Source organism: Delphinapterus leucas, chromosome 20 (assembly GCF_059928025.1).
Source record: "Delphinapterus leucas isolate spDelLeu-1000000601 "Yukka" chromosome 20, BTC_Dleu_Yukka2, whole genome shotgun sequence".
NCBI lineage: Eukaryota > Metazoa > Chordata > Mammalia > Artiodactyla > Monodontidae > Delphinapterus > Delphinapterus leucas.
In genome coordinates, this window is record NC_143148.1 from 53,742,743 (window position 1) to 53,755,145 (window position 12,403).

At 40.5% G+C, this 12,403-nt stretch overlaps 1 protein-coding gene across 1 annotated transcript; it reads right to left on the bottom strand.

The window, feature by feature from the left end:
• Nucleotides 1-202: 202 nt before the first annotated feature.
• Nucleotides 203-11,093, bottom strand: GCSH (glycine cleavage system protein H). Its single transcript, XM_022583106.2, has 5 exons — nt 10,866-11,093; nt 7,305-7,384; nt 6,081-6,144; nt 1,213-1,344; nt 203-334 (listed from the first exon to the last, which is right to left on the bottom strand). The coding sequence occupies exons 1-5, from the start codon at nt 11,011-11,013 to the stop codon at nt 237-239; spliced, it is 522 nt and encodes a 173-aa protein (XP_022438814.1). The 5' UTR covers nt 11,014-11,093; the 3' UTR covers nt 203-236.
• Nucleotides 11,094-12,403: the final 1,310 nt, after the last annotated feature.

A 12,403-nucleotide genomic window follows, 5' to 3' on the forward strand; every position in this document is an offset into this window, starting at 1 on the left:
CAGGAATTCTGAGTATTATAACTGGAGACTAGCCTAAAAATCACAGGCTGTTGTGAAAAAGATGCAGAGCGTTTATGTGAAATCATTAGGAAGTTAAGGGGTATTTTCTTCAGGCAACATTGTTGAAAGTAGTTTCTTTTGCTAAAAGTTGCTTTTTAAAAATCTATCCACCACTAATTTAAGACAACTATACTAGATTAAGTTGTTTCAAACTGGTTTATTTAGGGGTTCCATTTTCACTCCTCAATAGACTTTATGTATTTCTCATATGCTTCTTCACTCATTAGTTCATCTAGCTCTGAAGGGTTACTGAGTGTCATCTTGATCAGCCAACCTGCAACCAAAAAAAAGTATCTTATATTCCAAATCACCTTTTTAAAGAGAAAGTCAAATTCATTCAAAATGTAAATTCTGAGTGCCTCAAAATTAACCTAGTATTCTTTACATAAATCACTCATTATTTGTTCAAAGAGCTTTAAATTTTAGCTGTAAGAATTAAATTAATATTCCTTACATATCATAACTGAAAAGAACCAGAAGAAATTCTACCATAATGGATTAAGAACTTCTAGGCTGTAATAAGCATCAACAACTTTACATACGGATCCAAATACACAAGGCCAGGTATATCTTTAACAAAAGGAACACCAACACTGTAACTACTTAGATTAATGGCATTAGAAAGCTTTAGTAGAGAGAAGAAGTAGGTGACAGGAAACAGAGAACTACAACCTAATGCTAATTTTGCATCTTGTTGGCTGTGTGACCTTAGCAGAGAAATCCTTTGGGGCCTCAATTCATCTACAAAATGGAAAAAATTGTTGCTAGCTTACCTTACTACATTATTATGAAGATGAAGATGTGAGAAAACTGAAAATTAATGTAATAAATGTTATTCTATTACCACCTACATCACACAATGTGATTAGATGCTTTATGACTGAACAGGTAAATACTCTGAAGTGTTTACAATGAGTCTACAACTATGATACTAAGAACCCTATAAAATAAGGCAATGCTTTTATTGACCGAGATTTTAAACATAACCTTATATATTCAGCTAAACTGTTTTCCCTTTTTAAAGCAGAATATCTCTATTTAGTACCAAGAAGGGCAAAAAGAAGTCATCATCAGCTAAAGATTGCTTTAAATTCCAGATTAAATGTTAACTGCAGCAAACAATCCTTAAAAAAATTTCTAGCAACAACTTACCATCTTCATAACAAGATTTGTTGACAAGTCCTGGATTTTCTGCTAGAGCTTCATTAATTTCAGTTACTTCTCCTGATAGAGGAGAATAGAGTTCACTAGCAGCTTTCACACTTTCCAAAGCACCAAATTCCTCTAAATTGAGAAAATTAAAGAAAGTATTAAATGTCAAGTTAGTGACCTCAAAGTACAAAATATGGAGAAGTGATCACCTCTAATACAGTAATGATAGAAAGTCCTAAATATCTTTAATTAAAATAAAACCATAGGTTCTGTCATGCAAGATCTTCATTTATACAGTCTGTAGCCTGACAACATGGCCCCATCCAAAGAGCACAGTGTAACTAGAACACAAGTAGAAAACCACAGTCTGATTTGCTAAAGGGGTCAGAGGATGGAGTGTGGGCCCCCAAGGTGGCTGGAAATTGAGGGTTGAAATTCTAGAAAGAAGGGAGCCATAGTTTAGAGAAAAAGTAGTCAGTATAAAGATCTCAAAATGATCCACAGACCCACATGCTGGAATTAGCAGAGAACCTTAAAAGAGCTACTGTAAGTATGTTCAAAGACCAAAAAACAAAAACAAAAAACTAGTGAGTGAATATATGGGGAAATAACTTGCAAAGAAATTATAATTTTTTAAATGGACATTCTAGAACTGGAAAGCATAATATCTAAAACGTTCACTAGATGGCATTAACAGTAGACCGGATACTGTGCAGAAGGGTCAGTGAACACGAAGATCATCTGAAACTAACCAATCTGAAGAAGAGTTTGAAAAGAAAAAAAAGACTGAAAAATTAACAGAGCCCTGGGATTTCCCTGGTGGTGCAGTGGTTAAGAATCCGCCTGCCGATGCAGGGGACATGGGTTTGAGCCCTGGTCCGGGAAGATCCCACATGCCACGGAGCAACTAAGCCCAAGGGCCACAACTACCGAGCCTGCACTCTAGAGCCCGCGAGCCACAACTACTGAAGCCCGTGCGCCTAGAGCCCGTGCTCTGCAACAACAGAAGCCACCGCAATGAGAAGCCTGCGCACTGCAATGAAGAGTAGCCCCCAGTCGCCACAACTAGAGAAAGCTTGCATGCAGCAACGAAGACCCAACCAGCCAAAAATAAAAATAAATTAATTAATTAAAAAAAAAAGCCCTGCTCACCTACAGGACAAAATCAAGTGATCTGAACTGAATGTGATGAATACAACACACCAAAGTTTGTGGAGGCAGAGCTAAAAAAGTGCTTAGAAGGAAATAAAATCTTTAGGCGTTATTTAAAAAGAACATCTTAAAATCAATGACCTGGCTTCTAAAGACACTAGAAAATGAACAAAAGCAGTCAGTTTATGGAAAGGAGGCAACATTAGAAAGAAGGGATGACACTGGTGATTTTTTTAAAATGACTTTTAGCCTTGAAGAAAGGACACTGATCTGTGCCAGGTGGAGCAGCCAAAATTATGAAAGAAAATCTCAGTCTTACTGGTTTAAAGGACTAGGAGACAAGAGTTTGGGGCCACCATAGCTACTGGAAAGTGAGCTGGGAAATCTCATTAAGGATAGAGATAAAAAGGAGAGCCCCAAATTCTGTCTATAAATTCTGTCCAGGTCTCTGAATGATCCCTGAATCATATGTGCATGGGGCAGACTCCAAGTGTCCTAGATAAGGCTAGAAGAATCAGACTAAGATTTTAGCTGCCACTCACCACAAGGGAGACAGCATTTTACAGTATGGATAAAAAAAAGTCCAGTAAAAAAACCTGAAAACCAACAAAACCACAAGTTTCCAGAAGCTAGAAAAAGGAAATTAAATCTAAATAAGTTGGAGGAAGAAAATAAAGAACAAATGAAATGGAAAATAAGAGAAAATTTAACATAGTAGAAATTTGGTTCTTTCAAAAGATTGATAAATTTGATAGAGCCAGCAGACCGATTGAGAAGAGAAAATTACCACCAATATGAAGGAATGAAAAAGGAGCCCTTACTACAGATCGTATGGGTATAAAAGGATAATAAATGAAAAATATGAGCATCTGTATGCTGAATATAACAACATGAAATGGAAAAATTTCTCAAAACCAATGTAAGATAATATAGAAAATCTGAATATATATTAAAGAAATTTCTATCAAAAACCTTCCTACAAAGAAATCTGGCTCATATTCTACCAGTTAAATCTATCAAACAATTAAAGAAGAAACAACACTAATCTTGCACTTTCTTTCAGAAAAAGAAAAGGGGTAGGAATATTTCTAAACTTATTCTATGAGGTCAATATAACAGATTCCAGAATTTGACAAAGCCATTATAAGATGACCAATATCTCTCATGAACATAATGTACAAATTAGCAAATCAAATCCAGCAGTATGTTTTTAGAGATAATTTTTAACTTTTGTATCATGACTACCAGGAATGCAAGGTTGGTTAAACGTTCAACAATGAATCACCATTCATCACATTAACAAGAAAAACCCTTTGATCATGTCAATAGATGGAGAAAATGAATTTGACAAAAATTCAACATCCACAAATGATAATTCTCAGCAAACTATATATAGAAAGGAACTGCATCATCTGATAATGGGCATCTATGAAAAACTCCACACCTAAATAGCATACCTAAAGATGAAATACTATATCTCTGCAAACCTTGGTATGGGCCAGAGTTGCTCACTTTCTCAGTTCACAATGCCCTTAAGTGTCTCAGTAAGGTTTTGTGGTAATCTCTAGACCAAAACAAATACCTAACACTTCAGTTTATTAAGAGGTCAGGTCCAAACTACTTAGTAAGTTTTTATATCCTAACAATTGAGTAGCGGTTTGAAAAAATTAACACATATAAATTGAACAAAAAAGAATTTTCATTTTTAATTACAATTTACAGATATAAATTATGTGTCTGTTGCATACTGTATTAAGTTCTCCATCAGGGAATCAGGTCACATCTATCACTGCCGTACCTGATGTTCCATGCCAATTGTGCAGTACTTGCTTCAAAGTCACATTACCCAAAGTAATGTAGTAAGATCCAACACTGAAATTGTTACCTCCATTGTTTATTAGTTTGTGCTGTGTCCAACAGATGTTAAAAATTAAAAATACCCCACAGCACCTCATGGCACTGGGGTATATAGTCTGGGAACTATGAAGATAGACAAAAGACTTCTTAGAGAAGACAATGTTCCATACATATATGTGACAAAATATTCATAAAATACATTTCTGAAAAAGGATTTGTATCTAGAATTTAAAATGATGCCTAAAAATCAATGGTAAAAAGATAACCCAAGTAAAAGACTAGAGACTTCACAAAAAAAGATGTGAGTGGCAAAAAGCACATGGCAAGGTGAACAATAATCTGTCCTAGGGAAATGCGAGTTAAAACCACAATGAAATATGCAGCACCTGGAACTCTCTCATACTGCTGGTGAGTGTAAAATGGTATAACCTCTTTGGCAAACACGATGGGACTTTGCAGCATAAAAAAGCAAAATACTGATCACTCAATATGAATGAATCTCGAAATTATGACATCAGACAAATGAAGCCATACATAATACATATTGTCTGATTCCTTTTAAATGAAGTTAAAGAACAGGCAAAACTAATCTGTGGTGACAAAAATCAGAGAAGTGGTTGTATATTGAGAAGAGTTCTGATTGGCAAGGTTTACACAGTGTATAAACACAGTTGTCAAAACTCTTTGGCTTATACAATTAAGATCCATGCATTTTCACTGTATGTAAATTTTGTATCACTTTAAAAAACACCTTTAGCAGAAAGTTTAAAGAAAGCATTCATTAGTTTAAGGGTATTACTCAACATATTTAGTTTAATAGAATTTTTTCTATAATAGAAGCACAAAAAGTAGGTTCATGCTTCTCACTTGCTATAAAGAGATGTTAAGAAATTTCTGATCTGCTTGAGAACAGCAAAGTGCATACACAGTAAATAAAACATGATTAAAGAAAACAGATACTTAAATTCTGTAGGGCTACCTGACATATGTCAAGGAACCCATGAATAATAATATACGTGGTTCCACTGGCTGACATTTATCAAGCACTAATCTTATGCTGGTTATTATGCTAATTTCATTTAATCCTTACAACTACTCTATGAGGTAAGTATTACTATCCCAACTTACAGATGAGACCTACATTAAGTAATCTCTCCCAAATCACACAGCTATGTTGAGAGGCCAGGATTTAAAACCAGATTCTGACTCAGAAGCCCATGTTCTATCCTGATATTCTTTACCGCCTCCAAAGAAAGACAGATTTTATTTTTTAAACTTCAGAGACTTCAGCTATACTATACTATATCAACGTGTGGCGGGGAGGGTGCTAAGAGCCATTTCCCTCGACTTCCTGCCTTCCATTGTAAAGTCTGAAAATGCTCATTATTCTCCTCACCATCATTCCTTACAGTTAGGCATGGCAATACGACCCAGACTTGGCTAAATTGATAAAAGAAAAGGTGATCTGAGAGATTTCTGGTTGAGATATTTGTTCCCGATAAAGAGACAAAGAGAGCCTGTCCTCTTCCTACTTTTGGATACTGTCATTGAGAACATGATGCTTGAAGGTTCTGCTGCCATTCTGTAACCTCTGACATGCTGAGGCAGAAAAAGTACCAGAGAGGTTGTCTCCTTGATAATCTTCACTGAGCCACTGAGTCAATCCTATATCCACCTATTTCCGAGATTGCTTGTATGAGATATAATAAACCCCTGTTGGTTGATCTACTCTTATGTAAGTTTTCTGTTACTTGAGGAAAAAGCACTCTAAATGATCCTGGGTACAAACAAGTTATTATGCAAGATAAAGAAAATTCATGGCATGAATCATGACATACCAAGATGAGAAAAACACTCACCTTGTTTGTTCAATTTTGTCCCAACTTCAGGCAGACTACAGTAAACAACATCTCCCAAAGCTTCCTTTAAAAGACAAAAACAAAGCACCAAACCTCTAAGAAATCAAATTAAACCTAGTAAATAGGAACAAGCCAAACACTGAATCCCTTTAATTCACACAGTACATACTTTACACTTGAGGGGCCAAATTCTTTGGTTTTTCTTATAACCCTTTAAAAATGCAAAATTATTCTTACCTCAGGATCTGCAAGAAAACAGGCCACTAGCTGGATTTCCCAGAGGTGGCAGTGACCCCGTCACAAACCATATGCCCCCTAAAAGATTACTGGCTCGTCTAAGAACACACTTTGTGCTTTTCCACCTCTGCAACTTTACTGAGGCCATTTCCCCTACTGCATCTGCTGACTAATAAGTAGTGATCTCTCCATCAGGTGAGTGGGTTACAACGCCTTGTACTACTCAAGGCATCCGTCACATAATGTTTTGTATGTCATTTTCCATGTAGCTGATTCCCCCTCATACACTCCAGGAGAGGAGGACAATACTTATGCAGTATTTCACAAAGCATGCTGTACTGGGCCTCAGTAGGTACAGATATGCCAATGAAGATACAGTTGTCATGGATTCTCAGTACCTGAGATCGCAACATTTCTGAAGAATACTGTATACTCCCATCAGTTAATATCCCCCGCCCCTTCTCCCCACCCCACCCAGAGATCGTTGAAAATCAGTGATGCATGCTGCTATTTGGCTTCTCAAGTTTTCTTTTACACAATATCTCAATATGGGATCAGTGGCAATAAGGGAATTAGTAGAGACAAACTCTAAATAAAAGGTTTATCTTTGTGTAATCTGTGCCAATCTAGGTGTTCCCTCTTCAAGTCCCCAGATCATGTGTATATCATTGCTATCCACAAAACACTGTCAACACTCCAGCCGTTTTGCTTGCTCTGCTTTTTTCCTTAACTGCCCCAATATGAAACAGACATTTCTCTCTTGAATTTAATTTTTAATTTTAAGTGTTAACCTTTCAATATCTCTAAAAACACTATCCGCTGCCCTAACTGAACTATGTTTTACTTTTTCCATCTATGACTGATGTTCTTCTAAGGGCCTTTAAGGGGCCCAAAATAATACTAAGGGGCAGAATAAACAATTTTTAAAAGGTAAAGCAATCCAGTTTAGGCAAGAGCAGACTGAAATATTGCAAGACAATCCGATACCTGTGCAAAATTGCTGATTCCCACTGTTCCAACACCGTTTTCTGTTGTTACCCATTCATGTTTGTCTGTGAATTTACGACCTAAATAGAAGACCAATAGTTCAGAAAAGCAGTGGCATCACTTCTTAAAAAGCATTTTTTTACATATCAGTGCTGTCAAAGGGCAAGACCTTCCCAGTATTTGTGTTTGACTTATTGGCATTGCCATTCAACAGTATACTGCCCAGGACAAAACAGATCATGTGAGAAGACACATCTCAACATTGGTGTCATTTAGGCAAAGATGGCTTGATGTGAACACCTTTGCATCTTTTGGAGATATGATTACTTGCCCTTCACATTACTCAGTCTAAATCACACACACACACACAAATTTTGGAGCACATTTCAAATATATATTTATCTATTACGGGTCTGTCATACAAAGCAAGTCTGTCCCTCTGAAGAAAGAGTGATGAGCTTTTGGGAGGAACATAAAGACTGCTCATAAATGATTTAACCTAAAAAATTATGTGCCTCTTTAGGTAGAGCTGTGTGGAATCTTAACAGGAATAAAATTGACCTGGAACAATTATAGCTTGTCTAAGTTCTTGATTCCACCTTAAATGAATTCAAGTCTCCCCTTGAGGAAAGTGACTACCATCATTTAAAGAAGCAAACTATACGATCAGAACTCAATAGTCACCTCAGAGCTAAGACATTAAATGGTAGAAAGGCAGCCTCTGCTCGACATTCATTGGACAGGTTAGGCCTTGGCTTTATGAGCTGCTTCTCTTCAAATACACGGATGGCCAAAATACTCAAGGATTCTTGGAAGAAAGACCTACCAAAGTTCGAGTGATGTGAAAAAAATTCCTTACGATTTAATGTCAAAAGTACTTGCTTAAAATAATATATTTTTTAAAAAACTTACCTTCCTAAATATATATCACATTCTGAAGTGAAGCGGTATTTTTCCAAAAATACTACATCGGAAGTTAATAAGAAAATGGCTCGTTAATTTCAATACTGTTTTACAATAAGCATTGCTGGTTCACTCTTACCCCTTACCCAAAAGATAACTGTACTTAAAACAACATTAAACTGCCTTGATTACACAGCTCTGATACACAGCAGAGTGTAAATAAAGAGTATTTCTTTTCCTCCCAGTCATTAAAAAACTTTAATATCATACTCCTCAGTGTAAGAGGTTGCAGAATCTGCCACAAAGTAACTTGCTTTGCTTCATTCCACTTCAAATTACTAAATGCTTCAGGTCAACGTGTGTTTCCCTAAGAAAGTGTGTTTGTACTTAGTGTTCTGACTGCAACCCATTCTCCCCACCGCCTTTTCTTGACTTTCAGATCTCAGTTTAGCAGCTCTGCCTGCCAGATGCCTTATGCAGCCCTCCAAGCCTGGGTTCCTGGGCCGTCCAACCTGCTCCCACAGCACTCTGCACCACTCTCCCACACCGTTCCCCCCACACACTCATAGCACTTAACAGGCTACAGTTTCCCCCAGGCAGTAGACCAAGTACAAAGCAAGCAAGAGCAGGCTTTATCTCATCTGTATTCCCAGTTCAAAACACAGTGCTTGGCACATAGAAAGCACTCAAAAGCTGGAGTGAAGTAATTTTTTTTTTTAAAGTTTAAGAGGATGCTCAGCAAAACATCTAATACATAGTTATTTGGCTACAGGACTCGATTCTCCCTAACATTCTGTCACAACTCTAAAACTGGCAGTTTAAATCTAATATACCTTTTAAAAGTAAGGACTGGACAACCATAAACATATGACTTCTCTGAAATTACTGTCCTGACTTTGGTCTTGCCATCTTACCTAATTGTAAAGATAATCTTAGGAGTAAGAGTGCTCTCACATTCAATTTAGCAACTGAGCAACCACAAGTTTAGAGGAAAAGGCGGCAACATTGCTAAGCTAAATGCACCTAGGTCCACTTGACTTCAAAGGTCATGAAGTCTTTGTACTAGGCCATGCAATTTAAGCAAAAGACGATGATTCGTACAATTCTCCTTTAACCCTTGGCCCAACAGGAAAAAAGGGAACAGGAGATTAGGTAAATAATTACTTTTCCTCTGAGTCTTGAAAAACATGGGTTTTGGCCCCCCCAAAATTAGGTGTGTTGAGTAATTTATGAGAAGTTTGCATTCTCCTCCCTTCAATCACTGAGTCAAATAAAATACATTAACATTTGATCAACTTTCCGCTATTTATTTGAGTCTATACACTAATATTTAATAAGAAGTAACATTTATCAAGTACTTACTATGCATCAAACTATATGTACAGCAGTTAAATTATTTCATTTCATCCAACAAATCTGTAAGGTATGGATTATCATTTCCATTTTTCTGATTAGGGAAACAGACTCAGAGAACTTAAGTGACTACCCAAGATGTCACAGCTCATAAGAGGTGGAGTGAAATTTTGGAACTCGGTCTCTTTAGTATTAAAAACCCAGGTGTTCAACCAGATCATGGGTATTGATATCTTGGGCAATATTTAACTAGATAACAGGAAACTGCAAAAAGCTAGTGATAGTGTAACAATGAATAACCAAAATACATAGGTTTGAAATTCAGTTCTTATCTGAGAAATGCTCTTCCCTTGAAATGCGGCACTAACAGAGCTGAGAGATTATAATGGGTGGGTGGGGTGGGGAGGAGGTAAGCTTCATTATGTTTGACTTTGGACTTAAACCTATCAACTTTTCTAGTCCCAAACAGGTTTCTAAAACAACGAACTTAATGAGAGAACAGCCACCACAGACCTGCGCTCTGTCAGCAAGAAGCCTGAGTTCTCGGAGGTGCAGTTAATGTCTCAGGTATTGGTGCATGAAGTAAAACGGTTTTTCCTCTGCGGTAACGCGTGCTAAAGTAGGACAGATGGCCAAGACATTTACGGGCAGGTCTCCCTGTTCCTTCAAGTCCATGTAACTAAGGCCTCGTTTCAGCCCAACACACATTCACGACTCGATACAGACTTCAGTAGAACGTCTTCTGTGGAGTCCAGTAGAGTTTATCTCACTGCTTTAGGAAATAGCTGTCTCCAAAGTTGTGCCAGCTTTAGCTGGTAAAAATCTAGACCCAGTGCTTTAAATTTCAATAAATGCTCTTGCTTTACTTTTACTTCAGAATTCAGTGACGATCCGTGTAGCAAAGTAAAGCCTATTATTTGTCTTCACTCTTAGGGTCCACGATGCTCACAAATGCTAGAAATCTAAGGTCAGGAAGGAGCTCGGCGACGCTCGCCCGGGTCTCCAGCAGCGAGCGGCCGACGCTCCTGCCGGAAGCAGCCGGGACACGGCGGCCGCGCGTGTTCTCCAGGCCTCCCCGCCCTCCTCCCCCCCTCCTCCCAACCCGCAGGACAAAGACTGCGGGGTCGTTTAAGTCACTCAGGGAGTAGCGGCCTCGCGACACGGGATCCCAACAACAATAAGCGTGTGCAGGGGTCGCCTCCCTTGACCGGGGCGACCAGCGGCGGGGACCCGAGGTGAGGATCGAGGCCCCAGCCCCTTACCCCGAGTCAGCTTGGCTCGCCCCACGTGCCCGCCCGCACTTACCCGACAGCAGAACGGGACCGGTGCGCAGCGCCCGGACGGCGCCCGCCCGCAGTCCCCAAGGCCGCGGCGGGCAGGGCGCGTTGGGCGCAGAGATGGCGCGCAGGCTGCAGACCGCGGCCCGCACGCTCCGCGCCACTCGCAGCGCCATGTTCGCAGGGGTGCAGAGGGTCTCCGCGCAGCATCTAGAGCACCCCCGGCTGGAGGGGGCGGGGCGGGGAGGGGGCGGGGCGGGGAGGGGGCGGCCCCGGGCCGGAGCGAGCCGGAGCGAGCTGGCTGGACCGGCGCGCAGGGGCGGGGCCCCGGGAGGGGCGGGGCCTGATGGGGTGGCAGGCGGGAGGGGCGTGACACTCGGAACGCCCTGTGGCCCGGAAGGGGCTGCGGCGAGGGGCGGGGACTAGTACGGGGGCGGGCCGGGCCGGGCCGGCCGTCAGGGGCGGGGCCTCCCGGGAGGCGTGGAACCACGCCTTCCGGCATTGCTTCTGGGCGAGTGAATGCGCTGGGTCAGGCCTTCTTGCCTCCGCGACCCAGCCAGGCGGTGAAATGGGCTCCAGTCAGGGGTGGTACTGCTGGGCCAGCGCATTCCAGTGCCCTTGGGCCCTGGGGAAGGCAGGGTGCTCCCAGTTCTGTTAAAAGATTAGTTCCCACCCTTCTACGAGGATCAGGGTCACCCAGAGCAGGATTCATAGTAGGTCCAAACAATCATGCCAGCCAAAGATGGTTATTGGGCATTGGCCAAAGACTCGGTGACACAAATGCAGTTTCTCTTTGACTTTTTGAAATATTGAAAACAGTCTAGGAACCCACTTTATTACTTTACAGATCCCAAAAGGCCCACGGTCCCCAAAGAGGGGACAGACAGAATCATGAAACTCAGAGGGGCAAGGACTTGTTGAAGGGGTAGGAGTGGCTTCTTGGTGGCGTCTGGACTGCAGGAGCAATCAAATGGCAGAGAGTTGAGACCCAGCATGATCAGTTCCTTACTTAAGCAGGAGACATGTCCCACCCAATCCAAGGAGACAAAATAATTAGGTTTGAGGAAAGATCTCACCTTTAACATGGATTTTATGGAGTGGGCATTAATCAGCAAAGAAACGGGGGAGTGAAAAACACTTCAGTCTCTACACCTTCAGTATTACAGGATGAGTACCTTGAAGCGTGTGTGTGTGTGTGTGTGTGTGTGAGTGTTTGTGTTTGGGCGACCCAAATGTTGCAGTGAGATTCTGCCTCATTTATAAAATTGGGGATGTGGGCACATGTGTGTGGTGGCTTGCAAGGGCTGCTGTGCTCCGTTTTCCTCTTGAGTAAATCATAGCCACTTATTGAGCCCTTGTTATGTGCTGGGGCTGTGCAGATATTATCTTTGTAATCTTCTCCAAACCCCTTCTGGTAGGTATTATACTCATTTTGTAGATGAAGAGCTGGAGACTCAGAAAGTTTAACTAACTTTCCCAGGAGTGGGATGAGGAAGGCATTTTATGACTTAAGCAGTTACTAGGTGGCAGTAGCAGAACTTGCCCTCTAGTCTGATTCACAATCAA

What these genes read in the sequence shown, in the direction of transcription:
- GCSH (XM_022583106.2), bottom strand. Translation starts at nt 11,013, where the DNA reads ATGGCGCTGCGAGTGGCGCGGAGCGTGCGGGCCGCGGTCTGCAGCCTG. An exon ending in GAATCAGCAATTTTGCACAG is followed by an intron (nt 6,145 to 7,304) that starts GTATCGGATTGT and finishes TGTCTTTTAAAG; the next exon opens with GAAGCTTTGGGAGATGTTGT. An exon ending in CAAATCTTGTTATGAAGATG is followed by an intron (nt 335 to 1,212) that starts GTAAGTTGTTGC and finishes TTTTGGTTGCAG; the next exon opens with GTTGGCTGATCAAGATGACA.